The sequence below is a fragment of the Sitophilus oryzae genome, unplaced genomic scaffold (genome assembly GCF_002938485.1).
Source record: "Sitophilus oryzae breed Bouriz unplaced genomic scaffold, Soryzae_2.0 scaffold_1385_pilon_pilon, whole genome shotgun sequence".
NCBI lineage: Eukaryota > Metazoa > Arthropoda > Insecta > Coleoptera > Curculionidae > Sitophilus > Sitophilus oryzae.
Window position 1 is genome coordinate 493162 of NW_022146043.1, and position 23160 is coordinate 516321.

General features: G+C 31.2%; 3 protein-coding genes across 4 annotated transcripts; all 3 read left to right on the forward strand.

The window, feature by feature from the left end:
• Positions 1-4880: 4880 nt before the first annotated feature.
• On the forward strand, positions 4881-9576 carry LOC115875375 (protein PIH1D3). The gene is made up of 3 exons (XM_030890800.1): positions 4881-5130; positions 6204-6445; positions 9236-9576. The coding sequence occupies exons 1-3, from the start codon at positions 5043-5045 to the stop codon at positions 9491-9493; spliced, it is 588 nt and encodes a 195-aa protein (XP_030746660.1). The 5' UTR covers positions 4881-5042; the 3' UTR covers positions 9494-9576.
• A 1457-nt stretch (positions 9577-11033) lies between these two features.
• On the forward strand, positions 11034-14733 carry LOC115875388 (cysteine-rich secretory protein 2-like). Of its 2 annotated transcripts, XM_030890823.1 has the most exons (6): positions 11034-11216; positions 11951-12087; positions 12144-12280; positions 12410-12555; positions 13345-13569; positions 14490-14733. In XM_030890823.1, the coding sequence occupies exons 2-6, from the start codon at positions 12000-12002 to the stop codon at positions 14731-14733; spliced, it is 840 nt and encodes a 279-aa protein (XP_030746683.1). In that variant the 5' UTR covers positions 11034-11216; positions 11951-11999. The 2 variants fall into 2 exon arrangements, with proteins under 2 accessions (XP_030746683.1, XP_030746684.1); XM_030890824.1 differs by lacking the exon at positions 11951-12087.
• Positions 14734-15114: 381 nt separating this feature from the next.
• On the forward strand, positions 15115-23130 carry LOC115875387 (protein FAN-like). Its single transcript, XM_030890822.1, has 14 exons — positions 15115-15317; positions 15369-15801; positions 15861-16043; positions 16100-16171; positions 16229-16428; positions 16583-16750; positions 16807-17042; positions 19301-19525; positions 19577-19780; positions 19841-20093; positions 20153-20383; positions 21386-21573; positions 21631-21780; positions 22835-23130. Exons 1-14 carry the CDS (start codon positions 15304-15306, stop codon positions 22948-22950), a joined length of 2673 nt encoding a protein of 890 aa, XP_030746682.1. The 5' UTR covers positions 15115-15303; the 3' UTR covers positions 22951-23130.
• The last annotated feature ends 30 nt before the right edge of the window (positions 23131-23160 follow it).

The following is a 23160-nucleotide window of genomic DNA, read 5'->3' on the forward strand; positions in this document are numbered from 1 at the left end:
TTAAAAAGATACCTCAAATCGACTAAAAGACACACGATTGTGATTCTGTATACGACCAAAGCGTGACATGGGACGGTTGGTTAATTTTTATTCTTCGTACGTACCTTATACACGTCTACCGTACATAATTTGCTCCTCCAACAGCGTTCGGATAGAAAAACAGAAGGAAGAAAGATAGAACCAAGTGGAACCACGCTGTACGAGTATGTCACTTTAAAGGTAAACAGGACGACGATTTTTGTAGATAATTGATCTGCTGGGGTGCGAAAAATTGGGTAAATAGAACGAGAAAAAAAACGAAATCGGAAATAGATAGTGAGAAATCGAAAGTGGAAGAGGTCGAAGAACTTAACCATACTGCATTAACGAAAAAAAAAATAACGTAACAATTTTATTAATTTTTAAAATAAAATTTATTACTCTCACTATTACTCAAAATAGCAGCATCAAACATAGGCATCTTAAAATGTTCATGTATTTTAAACTTCAAAATACTGGATGTTTCTCAAAAGTGGCTCACCCCTATAACTTCTTTATTTTTTCAGATATAAAAAACGATATTTGGTATGTTAATATATGACATAAATTTGGATTGATTGACGTATTCAATTGTTTTCGATCACTTTCTGTTTCGCCGGCAATGACTACAACTTTTGATTTTTAAATGGCACCCTCGGAATGTTTTACAGAAAATGACATTCTGACTAGAATGACATATCGTATGTCAACTTTTGACATTTTTGCATATGGTCACCATATATGGTTTATTTGAAATTGTAACATGCGGTTCATAACGACAATTTGACTCGAAATACCAAGTGTGTGGTACCAAATTATTCTTAAAACAATGCTTTCTTCAAATATGCTAATGAGCCACCCTCGTTCCATTTGAAGAAAAATGAGATATGATTAAAAATGCGATTAAAATATGACGTTCTAATCGGCCAGGAAAAGACACGAAAAACATTAGACGACCAAATCTATTTTTTCAAGACTCTTTGATTAAAAATTAGTGTTTTTAACTCAGAGTCAGGTTTTTAACATTATTAAGTTTTAAGAATAATCTAAGGTTTTTCTAGATTGGCCAGAAGGCACCAGAAGATGCTTTATTTTAAATCATTGCCTCAATTAATTAAATAATTACTAAAAATATATTAGTAGGTACTTAAAAAAATATTTTCGTACAAAAAACAATATTATTAAAATAAGCTAGATAAGAGTATTTCCATTTATTATTGTTTTTACTTCTAGAATGAATATTGTCTTTGTTTTAGAATTGTATTATTTGTCTAGAATGACTATTGTATTATTTTTTTTCTTATTATGAACACTTTATCATCATTTTTACATTTATTTTACACAGGCGTATGTATACTATTCGGTCGGTAATAAATTTATTATATTAAAACAAAAAGGTCTATCTCTATTAAACAACTCAATAGTATATTATTCAACGAGCATATAATGGTGGCTGTTATTCACGCGGATGAAGTTTATAACACGAGCCGCAGGCGAGTGCTATAAATCATCCCAGTGAATAACAGCCATTATATGCGAGTAGAATACTATACTTTATCCAGGACTGTCAAAAAGATTTAGATAATATTAATATAAGTTTTATTTTTAATGTCAAAAAAATATTGAACGAGTATAACGAGTAAGTAACATGGAAACAAAACATTGAAATTTTCTTTAACTAGGTAGCTAACTAATTTAGCTTTAACTAATTAAAACAAAAGTTATTTATTTACATTAATGGTAATGTTTGACAGCTCTTGTTTGGAGTTTGGATCGAGGTATCCGTGGAAGCGGTGAATAATGAAACCATTATTCACTAGTGAATAATGAATATTATTATTATTTCATAAACTCATGTATAATAATCAAATTATAGACAAGTCGTGGATAAAATAAATTATTTATTAGAATTTACGCTCAATTTATCTTTGGACATTTCCTCAAAGTCTCCGTTTAAGTATTGTTACAAAAACACTAGTAAAAAATTAAAGACTTCAAGTAGCAAAAATCGAGATACGCCTTTTCGTTATAAAGCTGCCGATATGATCGAAGAAACCGCGTCAAATTGACTTAGAAACGACGATTTTTGTGTGTGCGACCAATAAAATGAATATAACATACTAATACATTCTCAATATAATTTTACAAAAAAAACGACAACTATCTACATTTCCACGCCAATTCTGACGCCGTTTTTTTCTTCGATGTTATGGTAAATACTATTTCTAACTGTTGATCGAAACTACTGAAAAATATAGACCATGACTACACCGTACAGTACCTAGATCAAATAGCGCATCTATAATAATCGTATTGTTCAATACAAGAACAAATAGATCGAACAGGATTCGTTTGACGTAAATATAACATAAAAATTCCAAAAATGTGTATTTCTCGGTAAACTATCCAAATTTAAATACGAAAGTGACATCAGAAAATAACCAAACATTTAGAGGCGGGCATTTAACACCGATTTTTTATAATATCGAGTTTTTAAAACACTATTTTTTCGTCCGGATGATTTCGTCCGACGGCTATCTTGAAAGCGCTGTTATTTTGTTCTTATTATCTTATTTTTCATGATTAATCAAACTGATGCCTGATGATACATATTTTTCTAACCAAATCACTTGTTCTTATTTTGCTGTTAGTTGTAAAGTTTGGGCACTGATTGCTGATAGTGTGTGTTTTTGTAATATTCGATGTCGTTATTAAGATCGATGTTTCAGGAACAAAACACATTCCTATCAGCTAAGCAATTGTTTTCTAACTCTTTACATGGGTAAATAATTTTCAAAAGTATTTTTGACGCGTTCGTGATAAGTTTCGTTTGGAATTTTTTCAGAATACATTAGTATGCAATCTGTGTTTTATTCTTCGTCAGAAATTCTTGTATACATGTTGTATACCGGGTGTACCAAACCACCCCTATAACTTTTTTATTTTTTCAGATAACAAAACGAGATTTGGTATGATAGTATATGACATAAATTAGAATTGATTGACGTTTTCCATTGTTTTTGGTCACTTCCTATTTCACCAGAAATGACTACAACTTTTGATTTTTAAATGGCACCCTCGGTATATTTTTATTTTATTCGATAGAAAATGACACTCTGAATAGAATGACATATCATATGTCAACGTGACAAAAAACAATTAAATACATCATTCAGTCCTAATTTATTATACACTAACATACCAAATCTAGTTTTTTATCTAAAAAATAAAAAAGTTATAGGGGTGAGCCACTTTTTCCAAAAAAAAATTTTTTTTTAATTTTAAACTACATGGTCAATATAAAAATAAGTTACAACCTTCTTAAGGCCAACGTCTAAGGCTTGACCTCGCCAAAATTATCATCGATTGTCATCCCCCAGCCCTATTTGACGCCGTTTTGTTTCGATCGTATGGTATTTTTCATCTCGCTGGAAAAACAAATACTATTATAATCGTCATCATCATTTAATAGTAATAATTCATTATCGACCATTATAATAATGGATTAATTATATTCCATTCATTTATATGCAAATTAATTATCAAGAAACAAAATACAAAAAAAATGTTGTTTTAACGTTTTAACGTATTTAACAATAAAATGAATATAACATACTATAAATAGAAATATATCTTTTCTAGAAAGTGGCATTTAAACACCTTCAAGTGAAAAATTGCACTAAATTTGAATTCGCGCTCATAAAAATTTGTGTAATTTGTCTGTGGTTGATAATTATTCACTTTTTCAATTAACGGAAGTTAAGTGACGTGAATGTTAACTGAAAAATTAAAAAATATCTGTGCAAAAATTATAAAAAATACTGAAAATAATGGAAAATTAAACAGTTTTTACCAAGAATGTAAATTTAAAGTAAAAATAGTTACATTTAAAAAACATATAGGTATGTTAGGTATATCCGGCACACTTTGTTAAGTACCCTGTATACTCAAAAATAAGTTTAAACTGTATATATTTACCTTCCCTAAACTTTAAACGTTTTTTATAACTCCCGAAATAATTGAAATTTTGAATTTTATATCGTGGACTCATCCTGTGCAATTTAAAGTACCTACTCATTTTTTTATTGCTATCTTCCCTGATATATAATAAAATAATTACTATTTAATTTTCGTTAATTATAATACAAAATACATTTCAACATTCAGCTCGAATTAGTAAATCTATTTCTGTCACTAACAATATTTTTTTAGTATTATTATATTTTGCTTGGCAATTAGTGGTAATTATTTTTGAACTATATCTCCTATTATGATTTGCAATTAGACCGAATATGTGCTTGCTTATTCTATTAGAAAGAAGCGTTAAGCTTTTTAAAACGTATAAAAACAATGTTAAAAACCGTCACATATTGGCCGAAGGCTTGGTTTTCGAAAAGGTAATAATTGACAATTATTTAATTGCAAATATTGTTATACTACAAATTATCGCACTTTATGTCCTTTTAATAACCTGTTAAATTGAAACACTCACACAGTAAAAAATACATTGGAGATCTATGCAGAGTGTCTATATTTTTAATAATTAAATTAAAAAACTCTAAAGATGACTTTAGATCATTTTATACACCATTTTCCTATATTCGATGCCAATTAAACTTTTAGTTACGTAATCGGGGGAGCGATTTTTAAATTCATTGTTGCCAACCATGGATATATTCGGCGCCGGGCTGACTAACTGGAATTTAAATTTCCCGCTGGGGATTCAGGTGGTAGCTCTGCTGTAAGAAATGTCAAATTGCCACATTTATTTATTCATTTCCTGACATTGTCATTCGTTTTGACACATTAGTTTTGTATTACGAATTATTGGTTTAAATGAATAATTGTGTTGTGATACTGAACATATTTTATTAGCCTAAGACGTAAATCACCCTGTATTTCTATGATAATCGATCTACAGCCATCTTTACAGTAAGCTATCAAATTAGGCAATCACCATGGTCACTAAAGTATGACTAAAGTTTTGTCAATAATCAAACACCTTTCATAATATCCAAACAATTATGTCTAATATTTTTGAAATTGAAAAACTAGTTGAATTATTTAATGTAGCTTCAGCAGAAGATGAACTTGAAGATAATAAATGTAATAGTAAGTAGCTTATAAACTATTTCAAATTATGTGGTGTTGCGGTTTAAAGCAATTACTTGAATATTTTATACTGGTTTATACTGTTTATACCTTTTTATTTTATTCAAAGGTTTATACAAACCACAAATACAAACTATCCAAACGTCGGAGTATATTAATATACCGGGTGCGTCCCAAAAGGAGCTCACACTTATAAGTTTTTTATTTTTTTTTAGATAAAGAAAACTAGATTTGGTATGTTAGTCTATGACATAAATTAGGAATGATTGGCGCACTCGATTGTTTTTGGTCACTTCCTGTTTCACCGGAAATAACTAAAACTTTTCATTTTTAAATGGCACCCTGTATATTTCTGGTTTATTCGATAGAAAATTACACTCTGAATAGTACGACATATCATATGTCAACTTTTGACATTTTCACATATGGTTTATTTGAATTTGTAACATGTGGGTCATAACGAAAATTTGACTCGAAATATCAAATGTGTCGTACCAAATTATTCGTAAAAAAATGCTTTTTTCAAATATGCTAATGAGCCACCCTTGTTCCGTTTGAAAAAATTGAGATATGATTAAAAATACGGTTTGGGCATATTTTAACCTGCCAGGACAAGACACGAAAAACAAAAGATCAATTCTATTTTTCCAAGGCCCCTGGATTAAAAATTGGCGTTTTTAACACAGCCATGGCCCTCTATAGATTAAAATTTAAGATACGATTATTTTTTAAGCGAAAATGTCAAAAGTTGACATAATATATGTCATTCTATTCAGAGTGTCATTTTCTATCGAATAAAGTAGAAATCGGTATATTTCTACTTGATTAATTAATCTACTTCTACTTAATTAATTAAAAATCAAAAGTTGTAGTCAATTCCGGTGAAACAGGAAGTGACCAAAAACAATTGAATACGTTAATCAATCCTAATTTATGTCATATATTACTTCAAAAAAAAATCCTTACTGCCAAATCTGGTTTTTTATCTGAAAATATTAGTTATAGGGGTGAGCGACTTTTAAGGCACACCCGGTATATTTGTATATGTTTAATATGAGAATAATGTCTTTTAGCCAGCGATATCCAATGTACCTCGAATGAAAATAAGAATCGAAATGATAAAGAAATCAAGAAAAAGCAGAGTCCTTATGATAAACTTAAACCACCCGAACGAAAAGAACATTTAGATCCAGAAGCTGATGATTTTGACACATTCGTTGAATCATCTGGAATTTCCTCTCAGGATTGGAAGAAAACGCCGAAGTGGGACATATCCTACAGGCAAAGTGTCACAGCTACCGATGTATTTTTAGGGGTAAATAGCCGAAATATTTACAAATAAATAAAATCTAACATTAAATATTATAGCTTTATTTGAAATTAAAATACAGGAGAGACTTCTGTACAAACAAATTATGCAAGTAAATTTATAGTGTAACAACAGCAAAATAAAACACTAATTCACCACAATACACCAAAACACTTTACTTTTGCACTGGACACGAGTTTAGCTAACTAGTGTTATAAGAAAAGTGTTTTGGTGTATTGTGGAGAATTAGTGTTTTATTTTGCAACGTAGACTGTCTGCACCTGGAGAATCACTGCTCTGAAGCACAAGACATCCCCCTTTAGAACTTTTTCTTTAATGGCCATAAGCGGGAGTAAAAGACCAACCGCCCGAACAAACACTAGAGGCGCCACCGGTCATCAAATGGTGTAAAAATTGCGAAAATATAATCATCTAATTTTGACACAAGGGGTCGCGCTTAACTTTTTCAATTTTAATTAAATATTCATGGGTTTCAAACTATATTATTAGACTTTGTTGTATTTTGTGAATGTATGAATGTTTTCTTAGTATAAAGTTGCAGTTGCATTATAGTAATTTAATGTCAGTTGCCGTCTAAAATGTCATCTTGATAACAAAAAGTTAGTTATTGTTAAAAGTAGTTAAAATCGTGTAAAAATATTAAAATTTACAAGTTATAATTAGATATTTTATATTATTTCAACGACAAACACATAATAGTACAGCGTAATGTTGATATGCAGGTCCAAAACAAAAAGTGCCGTTATATTTTTCAGTTTTCGTTGTCAGCCGCGGAAGTTTCAGTGATTTTAGTGTTGTCGGATATTCTTATTTGTGAAATAGAAATATTGCGTTTGGATTGCAAAACTAAAAGTGGAAGTTTTATTGCAATGTAAGTAAGCGTTTGTCCATTTTATGTTTTACTTTCTTCATACCATTCGACAAATATACATATATTGAAATTTTATAATTCGTTTTATTTAAAAAATGTTAGAAAACAAGCTTGTAATCCTGTAATTGACATAATTGTTATGTAATATATTCCATTTAAATGTAATATATTACTTTACAATTAAAAAAATGTAAATTTAAAAAATATATTAAAAATATATACAGGCATTAATTGAATTTTTTAGAGTGCGAACAAACACGAGAGGCGCTTTATTATTTACTTTCATTTCTTAACATGACAGACGAAGTTCTAAAGGGGGATGTTTTGTGCTCTGAAGTCTTCCTAATTATATTTTTTCCATAGCAACTGTTAAAATTGTCTTATATCTATCAAAAATAGTAGATAAAATAGTACTTTAACGGACGGGTAGATTAAATGATACTTTAACAGCGAGGATAGGTTAAAAACTTTATTTCTTCTCGCACGTTTTTTAATTGCTTCCATTTTTGAAAATTTTTGTATTCCTATTCATAAGTTATTCGGGATTTAAATGGAAGTAGTTTGAATATGGCGTTTGTCGCCTCAGCTTCAATATCTGTTGGTAATTTACTTATTTCGTTTTGAGCCATTTCTGGCTCCGATTCAATCAGCAATCGACACGAAAGAGAATTAAAAAATATTGACTCAAAACTGACAACTAAAGAGACAGCTTTATTTATTTGTCAAATTACATAGAAACCAACGCCAACCCAGCACAATATTTTTTCTACTCGTAATAAATTCCTTGAAATACGAGGCATGTTTTTTTAAATAAGTACCGTTTTGCCATTCCGCCGCCGTAGCGCTACGGTCGGCGTTCCGCGCATGCGCGCTGGTTACCTACATCTCTTGTCTATGCACAGACGCTAGTACAGTCTGATTGTGGTCTGATTCTTCATTGTATACGTTGTTTATTGAGTGTTTAAGATGCCTCCGACAATCGTGAGCCCCGCCGATTGTGAAGTACGGGCTGTCATACGATTTCTTAGTGCTAAAGGCGTAAAACCGATCGATATTCATCGTGAGATCTGTGAAGTTTACGGACAAAACATTATGAGTGATGGAATGGTAAGGAAATGGGTGAGAGCATTTAAAGATGGCCGCACAATGTGCATGATGAAGAACGGAGTGGGCGTCCTTCGGTCGTTAATGAAGATTTGGTGCAGAAAGTGGACGAAAAGGTGAAAGAAAACAGACGCTTTACAATTTCATCATTGTGCGACTACTTTCCTCAATGTTCTCGTAGTGTTTTGTATCGCATTGTGACCGAGAACTTGAATTACCGGAAATTGTGTTCACGTTGGGTTCCGAAAATGTTGACGGATTTGCATTGACCAAAGATCTCATCAAATCTTTTAAATGGGAAACTCTAGATCATCCTCCATACAGCCCTGATCTGGCGCCCAGTGACTACCATTTATTCCTGCACTTGAAGAAACACCTGGGCGGTCAGCGTCTTCAAGACGATAACGAAGTCAAAACAGTTGTGATACAGTGGTTAACCAGTCAGGCGGCAGAATTTTATGAGGAGGGTATTGAAAAACTGGTGCCACGTTATGAAGAGTGCCTCAATATTCACGGAAATTATGTAGAATAGTAGATTAAGGTACAGGCTTTCATGTAAAAATAAAATTATTGCGATATCTTTGCACGTTTTTTTTTTAATTCCAAAACGGTACTTACTTAAAAAACATGCCTCGTAATAATTTCTGAATATTTTTTAAAACGTAACTCGCTATGGAAAAAAATATTGTTTTATACACGACGATAAAATTGCATTATCGTCTTGTATAAAAAATAACTATTATTAACAATCATGCAATTCTTAAAACAGTAATTAAATAAAGATAATCATATATTTTCAGATGGGCTTCAAAAATCCTTCAACCTCAAGCTGCGAAAACATGGTTGTTACCATTGATTTACCAGGGGAGAGTCGACAGAACGTGGACTTGAAAGTGGAAAAAGAAAAGCTTATTTTGATTTCGCCAAGGTTTTTCTTAGACATAAAGCTACCCCAGCCGGTTGATCCAAAGAAAGGCAACGCTCAGTTTGATGCTAATGAAGAAAAACTAATCGTCACATTGATAATGGATAGAGAATTAGATTTAGTAAACTTTTAATTTTGTTTGAATATATTTTTAAATTAAACAATTCTAGTTTTTAATATCAAACAAAATAGTTTTACGTCTTTTATGTGTGTTTTCCTCGGTGTTATCTTATACTATAAAATAAAATTGATTGTAAGAGATACAATACGTTTAGTAGATTTTTACTAATACCAAAGTTACCATAGTATTTGAATTATCTGTGATAGTATATATTATCTGTGATAGTATCATCATCATCATCATTTTCAGCTTATTCAACCATTTCCAATTGTTGTCTATACGGACCCAAATGATCCCATCTCAGGTTCGGTCTTCCTCTAGGTCTCTTAAATCCCCGTGGGTACCATACTCAGGGGCGTAGATAGGTGTATGCTATGGGGGTGGTACTATGATTAAGTCGCAAAAAAAATCACCGTCGGAATTTTTTTGTCGAATTAAAACGACGGCGATTTTTTTGTCTTCAAAAAGATATAAAAACATAACACAAAAATTAAAATATAGATTTGTAAATAACATAAACAAAAATGAAACAACGACGTTTATTAGTTAATTTTCTATAAACTATAAATAAAAAACCCTAAACTATCAAAAAAAACTATAAAAACTATAAACTATAAATAAAACTACAAAACAAAATCAAGTTTTCTAGTACGCTGTTTGGAAAACCTATCAATAACAGCATCAACAATTTTTTCAATATCTTTATGGATATTGATTAGAGTTAACCCCACTAATCTGTCCTGGCCAATAAGAACACTTTGTGTGCTTTTAATTAGGTCGAACATATTATAAACGATAAATCAACATAATTAAAAGCATACAAAGTGTTCTTATATGTCGGATATTAATTTTAAAATATCCTTTCGTAGTCAATGACTATTTCAATTCTCGTATCTCGTCAAGCGTCAGGGGGGGGGGGTACTGTCCCCCAGTACCCCCCCCCCTTATCTACGCCCTTGACCATACTGTCATTTTTGTGGTTCATCTGATGTCTGTTCTTCTTGGCAGGTGTCCTGCCCATTGCCGTTTGAGGGATTTAACTCTGTGGGAGGCATCTATTACCTGGGTCTTTTGTCGTATCCACCCTATTCTTTTGCGGTCTCTCCTGGTTATTCCCAGAATAATTCGCTCCATTGAGCGTTGTGCGACCTGCAGTTTTCTTATGATGTCCGTTTTAAGTGTCCAAGTTTCGCATGCATGACTGGTACTACACATTGGGTTTCCTCTTTAGATAAAATGGCATTCTACATTTGAATATGATTGAGTTTCTTCCATGAGTACTTCATGCTAACTTAATTCTTCTGTTGATTTCTGGTAGTAGAAATACCCGAGCTGTATATTAGTTGTCCCAAATATACAGGGTGCTATTTATGCTAAATTTGGAAACAAAAAAGGAATTTAAAAATAATTCGAAATATCGAGAGCTATCGCTGGATCATGTTTAAATAAACTATATCTAAACTCACTCCATAGTTGTCTCTGGTAGTAGTCCACTCGATCATCCCTAGACTTCCTTCATTCAAAACACGCCACTGTCCTGAAAACACTTAAACTCGTGCATCAGACAAGTACTGAGCAGTCTAATCATAATGTCCAATTAGAATAAACGAATGTAAATAGTTAAATGGGTCAAATCTGTGTAGTATGCTGTCCACTCCACTCTTAATATAATCAAGATCTCAATTCGACGTACCTATCCCATTTAACAAAAGAAATTTTCGTATTCCATCAAAAAGTAAGTCATTATTTTTATTAATTAAAATTATCGATTATACCAGATGGATATAGGTGTAAAATTTGGGATATAATTCAAACACCTACCCATCTACTCTATTAATGTCTAATACATCTTTACCATATGGTATATAAGTGTGCTAGACATATCGTCTGCTAAATTCGTTTATTTTTTAATCATAAATTGCATCGTTCAATAAATTATTTTTTTCTATAGTGTGTTTGTAAAAAAAATTGTAATAGACTTGACTAAAACATTATTTTTCGGTCAGTACCATTCACTCACGAAATTATTGCATAGAGTATTTTAAAGTTAGGGTAAACAACAACCCTTCATTTATCCCTGTATAATAAGCCAGATACTAAAAGTTTATTAGAACTGAGTTTATGGATTAAAGTTGATTATATTGAATTATATACAGTTTGCTAAAAAATTCATGAAAATAGGGCCAAAACTAAAAAAAATATAACACTTTAAACTTGACGAGAAAATGTGTTCCGTTTCTTATTTTTTCATCTGAGTGTATTAATATTTTTTCTTTAATTAAAATGTGGTTAAAAACTTAAAACTTAAATCTAAAAACTAAAAAAAATTGTAAATAGATCATTCTTACATATGTTTCCTCTCATGCCTCAAATTATTAAACCACCTTGTATATTTGAATTTAAATCTTAATGTATCTATTTAAAATACGGCTCTAGTGTCTAGTGAATGAACTGCAGTCTTCTTTTTAGATTAGAAAGTTGTACTATAAAAAAGTAGCAGAGATAATAGTGAAAAAAGATGTTTAAGATAAATCTATTTTTCTTGATTGTGGGTTTAAATTTATTGGATTTAACCGAAGAGCAGCTGCATTTTGATCCTAAAAGAAGTAAGTCCTAAATAATTATAAAATTTTATTTAAATTTATCTAATTGTTTTATATAGAACCACAACTGATGGGAGATATGCTGCCCTTCAAGGCTATCAATCCTCATAGAAAGAGAGTCCAAAATAAGCTAGTGTTGTACCACAATTATTACAGATCGAAGGTTAAACCTATAGCCAGTAATATGTTGAAAATGGTAAGTATATTTAATTTCTAGTGTTGTCCATCCAAAATAATTTATACTGTTTTTTTTTCTAATTGAGTTAGGACCGAAAAAAGACTCAACAGAAGTCCTTTCTTTGAAATAGTTTGTGTATTTTTTCAGAAATGGCATAAAGGTGCCGCAAGAGCGGCTCAAAAATGGGCAAACAAATGTGAATTTTTAGTCCATGACAGCGTTGTTGGAAGACATATCCCAAACTATGGAGCTTGCGGTCAAAATATATTTATTGCCAGCAAAAAAGTACCATGGTAAGTTTACATACAGACAAAATGTATTTTTTTTACAGTAGAGATGTTCACTGACCAATCCCTATATATAGTTCATATCAAATAAACTTTTAATCACGTGATTAAACTTAACCGGCACAGCATTGCCAACTTTTACATATTTTCTTTTAATCAAAATATTTTAGAAAACAAAAATAAATTAATTATAAATATATAAACAGTTATTATTTACATCAACAAAACTCACCTTCTTAACAGCTCTTATAAGGAACATAAAGTTCAAAATATTCTAATAAAGTTGCGATGAGTTTTTTACGGCTAATAAGCTATCTTGTACACTTGTACGAAGTGTCAATACGAATGACAATGTCAGGAAATAAATAAATAAATGTGGAACCTAAACTTTTTTTACCTAACCATTTGAATCCCCAGTTAGTTAGCTCGGCGCCGAATATGTCCATGGTTGGCAACAATGAATTTAAAAATCACGCCCTCGATTACGTAACTAAAATTTTATTTGGCATCAAATATACCTATGGGTGTTCTTCAAGATTTCTCACATACTGTCAAGAGAATAAGAGCCGATTTATTTCGACCATATGGTACTTCTAAAGCATACCTTTCTATTTTAATGGACGAAAAAATAAAAAAATATATCTCACAAAATCTTAAACACTGCTAGAAAATAAACTTAATTATTTAGTCATTAATTTATCAAAGTTGAACAAAAAATAAATTTTATGAATCTATTTTTCTATAATATTATTATAATATAATATAATTTTATATAAGTATGTCCTTATGATTTAGGTTTTTTGCTGTTGAGACCTGGTGGTTGGAAAAAAACGAATTTAAATATGGACAGAAAAATAATATGACCATTGTTGGACACTACACTCAATTAGTGTGGGCTGCAACCCATGAAGTAGGATGTGGATTAGCAAAATGCTACCAAAAAGTTTACGATAATGAACAGAAAGAAGTGCTTGAAAAGAAAAGAATATTTTATAATTACATATGCAACTATTGTCCTATGTAAGTTAGTACGCTACATTAACAGCGTCCAGTTGGCTTTAAAATGACGATTGATGTCATCGATAATGCCTATATAATTTTACATACAAAATGACAGCGTTATTCCAAGCCATCTCTGTCGCGGTTTTTTTATCGTATGGTACATTAATATATACCAAAAAAAATAGTGGTCTGTTATACCGGGTGCGCCTCAAAAGTGGCTCACCCCTATAACTTTTTTATTTTTTCAGATAAAACGAGATTTGGTATGTTATTATATGACATAAATTAGGATTGATTGACATATTCAATTGTTTTCGGTCGCTTGCGGTTTCACCGGAAATGTCTACAACTTTAAATTTTAATCTAGAGTGCCATGGGTGTGTTAACAACACTAATTTTTAATCAAGGAGCCTTGGAAAACTAAATTTAATCGTCTAATGTTTTTAGTGTCTTATCCTGACCGGTTAAAAGATACCCAAATCGTATTTTTAATCATATCTCAATTTTTTCAAATGGAACGAGGATGTCTCGTTAACATATTTGTAAAAGGCATTTTTTTACGAATAATTTGATACCACACACTTGGTATTTGGAGTCAAATTGTCATTATGAACTACATGTTACAATTTCAAATAAACCATATGCGAAAATGTCAAAAGTTGACATATGATATGTCATTCTATTCAGAGTGTCATTTTCTATCGAATAAAGTAAAAAAAATACGGAGGGTGCCATTTAAAAATCGAAAGTTGTAGTCATTTCCGGTGAAACCGAAAATGACCGAAAACAATTGAATATGTCAATCAATCCCAATTTATGTCATATACTAACATACCAAATCTCGTTGTTTTATCTGAAAAAATAAAAAAGTTATAGGGGGTGAGCCACTTTTGAGACGCACCCGGTATAATATTTATTTTGATAATCGATTATTTTAGTGGTAATAGACCTGGAAGAACCACCTTTCCTTATAAGCAAGGAAATCCTTGCAGCTCCTGCAAGAAAAATTGCAGCAAAAAGCTGTGTCTTAATACATGTGAGTACGCAGACATTTGGGCAAACTGTAAACAACTATATAGAATGCATCCGTCATGGTTATGCAGCACTCACACACCCAAAGGCCGTCAAAGATCGCAATTCTGTAAAGCCACTTGTTCATGCAGAAATAAAATATACGATTAAAAACGATATTTTTTTAATTTTCCTTAAATTTCATTAAGAGTCTTCTTTATGAGCGATGACTTGTATATACCAAATTTCAACTGAGAATTTTCGTACACCGTACACCTTATAGGTATTATTTCTGAATTCAAGAACGCATTTTTCTTTAAATGATTTCAGAAATCACGCTCTAATTTTCATTATGTTACATTATAAAGACCCTGTATATGTACTAACAGCAGCGCCTCTATCGCAGAAATCAAACATTAGAAATATTTAAAACAAAGTGTAAACCAAGCTCCATGAGATCCCCGTTCATAGGTGGCGGTGAAGACAAAGCGTTTTGAAAATATCGAAATCATAAATATCAAAATTTAAATGGAAGTTTTGCAGTTTTTAGGTTATAAAAATTTTATGTCAAAAACAAAAAATCATAAAAATTTTGTTATGTCGAAAGTCGAAGCCTGTCAACACAAAATAATTTAAATAATGTTGATTGTAAATACTCTCTGGTAAATACCTAAATGGATAAATTAACTGTAAAAGCAATATACAAACCGCAATCCATATAAAATAATATAAGTTGTCAACATGGATAAAGAAAGGTAAATAAAAATATTTTAAACTTTTTTCTTATTACAAAATACTTATTTTAGATTTTCATTGTTACTTTTGGATCCCGGCGAAATATATTTCGAAGATTTTAGCGCTGTTTTAATTCCGCCAGATACAACTCCAACCACTTACGACAATAAAAAGCAGGATGGGAGGCTTAAAATGTGTTCAAAATCTTTGGTTTTTGATCCGAAAGACCTTACAAAGCCGCTTATTAAAATTCCATTAAAAAGTTGCATAATTATCGAAGAATGGAAAGGAAAGGCGAAATTTATTAAAAGTAAAAATGTGTTGAGCATTAACTGCAAGGAATATGTCGAAATGTTGGAAGGAAACATTATAGCTCCTTATAAGTTTCGGGAGTCTTCATATTTCTTATTTCTTCTAACTTACGCAAGCATTTCCAATTGTTTAGCAATGATGTTACAGCTCCAAAGGGCAACTACTCTGCCTTCTGTAGAACAATCTAATATGGTAAGTAATAAAAACAAAACTACATATTTTTACATACTAATTTTTATTTGTTTTAAAAGATAAGTGCAATAGTTCATTCAAAACACTCTAGAGTAACATTTAATCCATTATGGATGGATCTGTATGAAAAAGTAGTTACTGAAACACAAGCTGATAAAATTTGTCCACTAATTATTAACCCGGGCAGAGTTTTGTTGTCGACATTAAGATTATATTTTCAACCTTATAATAATATAGAGACAGTAAGTAATGAAGGGACCTAATATCTAGCTTTATGTAAACGAAATATTTATTTTAGAGCCTTGTAATAAAGATAAATTTAAAAAGTATTAAGCAGATTGTAAAGAGAAGATTTTTACTTAGACATATCGTAAGTTTGAATTGATTTTAATTATTGTATTATGAACTAAATGAATCTATATTATAGGGCTTAGAAATTTACTCCTCAGATAATACAAATTCCCATATATATCTTTCGTTTAGAAATCAAAATGAGAGAGATGGTTTTTATGAAAATTTGTTAGAACAACCGGAATTGCAATTAAACAATATTGAACAAAATGTAATTACTTTACAATGGCAGAATGGCATTATCTCCAATTTTGATTATTTACTTTATATAAATAGGTAATCCCATTATACTCAACAGATAAACTTATTATTCAATATGAATGACTCATCTGATAATAACAGGAAAAGAATATTTATTTCTGTATGTAAAATGGTAAATTACGCTAGTGATTAATACTTAATGTGAAACAGTTTCATTTTGTTTATTTAGTTTAGGTGATAGAACAGTGAACGATTTGACTCAGTATCCAGTATTTCCTTGGATCATAACAAACTATACCAGCCAAGAACTGGATTTGTCTGATCCAAATAATTATAGGGACCTCTCAAAACCTGTTGGTGCTTTAAATCCTGATCGCTTGAAAAGATTATTAGATCGGTACGAATTATATTTAAGAAACAATAAAAAGCGAAAATATACTAGGTATATTTTAGATACAATGAAATGGCAAGTCCACAATTTATATATGGATCTCATTATTCCACTCCTGGATTTGTTCTTTATTACTTAGCAAGACTTTATCCGCATTATGTATTGTGTATGCAAGGTGGTAGATTTGATCATCCAGATAGAATGTTTAACTCTGTAGCAGATGCGTTCAGAAATTGTTTTAACAATATGTCGGACTTTAAAGAACTGATACCGGAATTTTATGACAGTTCTCATGAGGGTGGGTAACTTACCTACTAATGATGTAACGAATATGTTACCAGTTTACATATAGGCTTGGTGCTTTCTCAACCGGTACTGACACCATCGGAGAATATCGTAAACAATCGGTATACAGGTTGTTAATTTGTTTATTACTCGCGGCAAGATCTTTGTGGTTGAAATATGGCAACCTCGGCCCGCTCGTCGATAGACAACGCGACGGGACGAGTCGACAGAAAACCCTATTAGCATGCATTCTTAATAGGCAGTATTGCCATTCTGTTCCCCTATAAGTAACTTTCCAGTTAACAACCTGTATATACAAATACACGAGTTTAAATAGCGAGTATACGAAAAATGTATTATATAATTATTCTAAAAGTGTAAGGAAGTATAATTTGTGAAAATTCTAAAAATAAAAATAAGAAAGTAAATATTTTGATATCTTTAGAAGGTCTATAACTTGTATTATAATTTATTATTGCAGCTAAAAAACTTTTAGATGAGTTCAACTACGGTACAGAGCATAGTTTTACGCACCGATTTTGCTTGGTGGGGTCATAACTGGAGCTATTTGGACTATAACGCAGTGGCGGCTCGTGGGTAAAAAATTAAGTGAAGAGTTAATTTTTTTTAAATTGCGCCGCAGCCGAAATTTTTTTTGGTGCATTCACCATTTTGTCAACATTTTTTAAAATATTATTTGAAAATTTTTTGGTGCATTCACCGTTTTCTCATCATTTTTTTTGTTACCTATTATTTATACACTAATACCTATAATATTTTCGTTTTAGTTTGGGCTAAAACGCGTTAAGTAAAAAGAGATACAACCAGTTTTCGATAAACACATTATTTTGCATTCCAGTGAAAATATAATTAAATTTAAATTAAATATAATAAACGTTATATACAGTGTCCACCATAAAGTTGGATCCATATGGACGTTCTTTTTTTATATTGGAGTTTAAAAAAACCTTTTTGTGGCAATCACTTCTGCTTTGAAAACAACAAATGCACCAAGCCAAAGTTGACAGCTAACATCTGGGAGCTGTCAAATACAAAATATTTAAAAGAAATTTTTAAAAATTGGTTAAATTATTATTATTTAAAAAAAAAGAGACTAACAAAATTATGTTTCAACTTTGACTTGGTGCATTTTAAGTTGTTTTTAAAGCAGAATTGATAGCCACAATTTTTTTTTTGAACTCTAATAGCAAAAAAACAGTCCATATGGATCCAACTTTATGGCGAACACTGTAATTATTGAATGGCTTTCCCGAAAAACGTTGTAACCGACATTTTTATCAAAATAGAGATTTCAGTGAAATAAGGTTGTAATTTTCATAGGTATAGCGTTTTTCCCTCGATTTTTTCACTGAAATTTCGATATTGAAAAAATTGTTGGTTACAACCGAGGAGCCATTCAATTTATTATTCAATTATTACATTAATTATTATTACATTAATGTTTACTAAGCAATATATTAACCAAAATAAATTTGACTTATTTATATTACTAACCTTACTAATTTTTGTAAATCAGCACAATTTTCTGTTCTTTTCTGATGCAAACTTATCAGTAATATCGTCATTTAATTAATTAATTATATTCACACATTAAAGCCTATTTAAACGAACATTTTCATTAAAATTAAGCTTATAGAGTCTAACGTTTTTTTTTTTCTAAAGCATCGGCTATTGTATTTTGATTTTTTTTTTAATTTCTTAGCATTAACTGACATTTTAAATGTTCTGCAGAATCCCCGTGTTTATGCAAAGATCTTGTTATGTTTACAAAATCAGTGAACCCTTCTTTATTCCAAATGCCATGTTTGAAAATGGTAAACACGACCAACAAAATAATTTTTGTAAAACAATACTACTACATAGCCAATTAAAATCAGAAAACCAGGAAGACTTAAATTTAATATTATAAGATTCACCATTTTTTCTTATTTCTTTTTTGCAATTTATGGTTAAAGTTTCAGTTGGTCGCCCTTGAGATAAAACAAAAAGGTTCTTTTTTATGACAAAGCGATTTTAATATTATTTCAATACGATCAACATTGGAACTACGTGAAATACATAGCGATTACAACTTCTAATTTCTGCCGTATCAAGCGCTGCGGTCGGAATTTTTAAAATAATAACTAAAATGCTCCAAGCCTTTTTTTTCTATTAACAACTTAATATTCGCATTCGCGAATGTTTAAATATTGATATTCGTTACATCACTATTACCTACATGAACAAAAATCAGTAATAAACAAATTTCAGGAAATTTTTTGAAGAATAGTTTAGGTATAAATTTTGGTTTGAGACATAACAACTTACAAGTGGGTGATGTTGAAATGCCTCCGTGGGCAGAAAGTCCAAAACATTTTGTAGAAACTTTAAGGAACGCGCTAGAGAGCGATGTTGTCTCAAATAATTTACATAATTGGATTGATCTGATTTTTGGCTACAAACAAAAAGGGGAAGAGGCAATAAAGGCCAAAAATTGTAAGACAAATTATTTTTAGATATCTTAGGTCTAAATTATTGCTCTTTTAGTGTTCTATCATTTGTGCTATGAAGGCAATGTAGATCTAGATTCTATATCAGACTTAAACGATAAGCATGCACTTGAAGTCCAAATTATGGAATTTGGTCAAATACCTAAACAAGTATTTACAGTTCCCCATCCTAAAAGAAAGATAGGCCCTCAGTTACTTACAGAACCTCACCAAATCGAACAAGAAGAGGATATTTTGGAAGGTAAAACGTTTATTTATGGTTCAAAAAGACAGTATTCTGAACAGCGTATTATTACTTTAGATATGTGGAAGACTGCTATAGATTTAGAACTTTCTGCAAGTTTCAATAGTCACAAAACAGCAGTTAATTACATTTATATCAGCGATGACTGTTCAAATATAATATCTGTAGGGCACGATTCAAAGTTAAAAATGTTTTCTTTGAACCAAAACAGGCAAACCAGAAGTGCCAACATTGGAAATATGCCTCTAAGTTGCTGCATACCACTGCCAAATGCCAACACCTTAATTATTGGTACTTGGGATAATCAGATGTAACCATTTTCAGAATATTTCATAAAATCTGATATTTATATCTCATCGAATTTTATAGATTACTATATGATTTGGATTATGGTAAAGTTACAGTTAATGTAGAAGCACACGAAGATACAGTAACCTGTATGTCTCTTGGAGAAAAATCTCACTTATTTGTATCAGGCAGTAGCGATTGTTCAGTCAAAATCTGGAAAGGACTGAACACCAACATCAAAGATCTAGCAGTGCAGTGCCTTTATAAACATTTGGATCACAACTCGGCAGTTAACTGTATTTGTTTTGACAGGTAAATTGCATTTATGCATTAGTGACAGAAGCAACGTCATAAAAATACCTTCTTTTGTCAGTTTTGTTTCACTTTTTATTGAAGAAATAAGAAGATGCGCAACCTCACGGGCAATTTTGTGGCACAAAACCTGTGCGAGATGTAGCTGGCGTTAACGTCGGTCTGTCCGAGAATTCCGAGATATAGTTTAGCTCAGCGCGGCTGCGCGCGGATAAAGAATACTATACCGTAGTTCTGCTTTCAGTCGACAGAGTGAGTGGTTGCGGGAGACAGTGTTGCCAGAACTACTGATTAATCCGTAGATTTGCGGATTTTGGATACAGTACGTTAATAATACGTATTTTCTATCGTTAAACAATTTAATATATATAATATTATATGACTGAACAAAGAACGTCGTCAGAGTTGGCTTGGAAATGAAGATCGCTGTGTTATATGTAAAATATTATAGTAAATGTCAATAATGGCCATTTCCAAGCCAATTAACCGACTTTTTTCGATTATACGACATATTCAGTACCTTAAAAAGAATTTGTATTTTTGTTGTTTATTCTATGTTTAACACAAATAAAGTTTCGATTCATAAACGTGGATTTTTCATCCAAAGATATTTTCGTCAAATGTATTAGAGATATTCCACATTTTAATATGGCAACACTGTCGCTTTCAGATCCACACCGTCTTCGATATGCCTTTGCTGGCCGAATTAGAGAAAATGAGTGTTTTATGCGTTAGCCGCAGAACGAGTGGTGTCTCCACCGTACAGCACTTGAGACTTAGGGGAAATCAAAAAACCCTTTGTCACGAATTCGCCCATTAGGTTGCATATCTTCCCAATTCTTTCAATCGACGGTTTCACGTTTTTCTGAACTTTTTCAGACACGTGTTTAGATCAATATTTTTAACAGAATATAGTTAAACTTTTTGTATATGAAGGATCAAACCTATTACTCATCCTCTTAACACCAAATCATCTAGTATGTTTTCTTTCATTTACTACAGGGATGACCATCACTTAGCTGTTGGTACAGACGATGGAGAATTATACATTTGGGAAACACAAAATTTCACATTATCTAAGAAATTTGACATATCAAGTAAAATAAACGCAATAAACTACAGCTGTGACGGTCAAAAATTAGCACTGGGTTCGGAAAATGGATGTTTTCAAATCTTAGATGTTAATACTGGTAATAAGGATAAAAAATGTTAGTTCTAACTCTGAACTAAACTAACGTTGATTTTAGGATTATCGGTTTTCAATAAAACGTTGAAATCGTCCGTTAAATCTCTGAAATGGAGGGGTCATTTACTTGTTATCGGTTGTGATGATGGTACATTATTGATATGGGATATGTTTCAAGTAAAGATATTATTGGAAAAAAAGGCTCATTTAGGTAAGAAAAAATGATTCAGTAAAAATTCAATATATTGAATCTCATTGATATGGTGTAATGTCGAACATAATCTTGTTACTTGAATCATCTGAATTTTGAAGAGTACCAATTTTGACTCACTTGAACGGGTGGTTCTGTTATATTAAGGAAATTTATAAAAGATGATCTCTATAGCCTCTTCAAAAAAGTCTTTTTGGACAGGCAAAAAAAGTTTTTTTGTCTGTCCAACAAAGGACCAACAAAACGCTATAAAATATATGACAGTGGCAGTCATTATTATATAATATATTATTCATACATTTTCCCATTGCGTCGACTATACTAGGGTCGGCAAGTTTTATGTTTGGGTCGAGATTTCCGTATGTAAGAAGAGTACAATGCATTTATAATGTACTGAACAAAGACAGAACAGTAAAAACGTTGCCAAACGTATGAAATAAACCGAGTAACTGTGCACATTGCTAAGAGACGTGGATGGGTATAAGGCTGATTTGTCGCGGTTAACTGCATAAATTGATAAGTTTTATAAAATTGAAATCCAGTACTTAGATTTCTAGGGAAGGGTGTACATCATGCTTTCAGCTTCACGATTTAATTACGTCTCGTTATACTCGTTATACTTTATTTCTTTATTTATTAACGAATCGTTGTTGTATTTTCCATATACAGCAAAAAGGAGACGTTAACTGAAATATTTACTTCACTTTACTTTTTACTTAAAAGGACCTAAAAATAAGCGCCTTTCGACAGTGATTTTACTCCACTAGACAGGGAAAAGCGTACTGGTATCACTCTAAAATGTGTGGCAACGCCGCAACAGCACACCGTTGCATTTTTCTCGCTCCGACTTATAATATTCCTAAGCTATTCACTTCCACATATATAAATACCGACCCAAAAGTAAGAGTTACCAGCGTGGTATAAATATAAGTCTCTAGATTGGTCGTGGTCATGTATTTCCAATTTTTTCTCTACATTAACTTGCCTTTAATGTAAATTACCGTGAAATTAAAATTCAAACAAACATACTAATCATACTATATTATTTTTTTAGAAAGCATATTAACAGTGGATATTGCAAAAGATAAAAGTTTACTGGCAACAGGTAGTCAAGATAAGGTGATAAAGGTATGGAAACCTAAAAATATCCACGATGGAGGTGACTCATAGCGATATATGGCATTTATTGACTCAATTCTCTTATCAGTGACTTTATAGCGTCTATTTTCATATTAATAAAAAAAGGAATATGTGATATCGGTAGTAAATAAGTAAATAATTCTTAACGTACTGCGTAATGTATTGTAGGTAATTAAGATTTTATAAATTTAATAAAATTTTTAATTTTTATTGATTGTTGTTTTGTTTATTAAAACACAC

Excerpts from the sequence above, each read along its gene's own strand:
- LOC115875388 (XM_030890823.1), top strand. The coding sequence starts at position 12,000 with ATGTTTAAGATAAATCTATTTTTCTTGATTGTGGGTTTAAATTTATTG. Across the intron at positions 12,281-12,409 it reads CCAGTAATATGTTGAAAATG|AAATGGCATAAAGGTGCCGC; the intron begins GTAAGTATATTT and ends GTATTTTTTCAG. Across the intron at positions 13,570-14,489 it reads ATATGCAACTATTGTCCTAT|TGGTAATAGACCTGGAAGAA; the intron begins GTAAGTTAGTAC and ends CGATTATTTTAG.
- LOC115875375 (XM_030890800.1), top strand. The coding sequence starts at position 5,043 with ATGTCTAATATTTTTGAAATTGAAAAACTAGTTGAATTATTTAATGTA. Across the intron at positions 5,131-6,203 it reads TGAAGATAATAAATGTAATA|CCAGCGATATCCAATGTACC; the intron begins GTAAGTAGCTTA and ends AATGTCTTTTAG. Across the intron at positions 6,446-9,235 it reads CTACCGATGTATTTTTAGGG|ATGGGCTTCAAAAATCCTTC; the intron begins GTAAATAGCCGA and ends ATATATTTTCAG.
- LOC115875387 (XM_030890822.1), top strand. Across the intron at positions 15,802-15,860 it reads CTGTAGAACAATCTAATATG|ATAAGTGCAATAGTTCATTC; the intron begins GTAAGTAATAAA and ends TTGTTTTAAAAG. Across the intron at positions 16,044-16,099 it reads CTTATAATAATATAGAGACA|AGCCTTGTAATAAAGATAAA; the intron begins GTAAGTAATGAA and ends TATTTATTTTAG.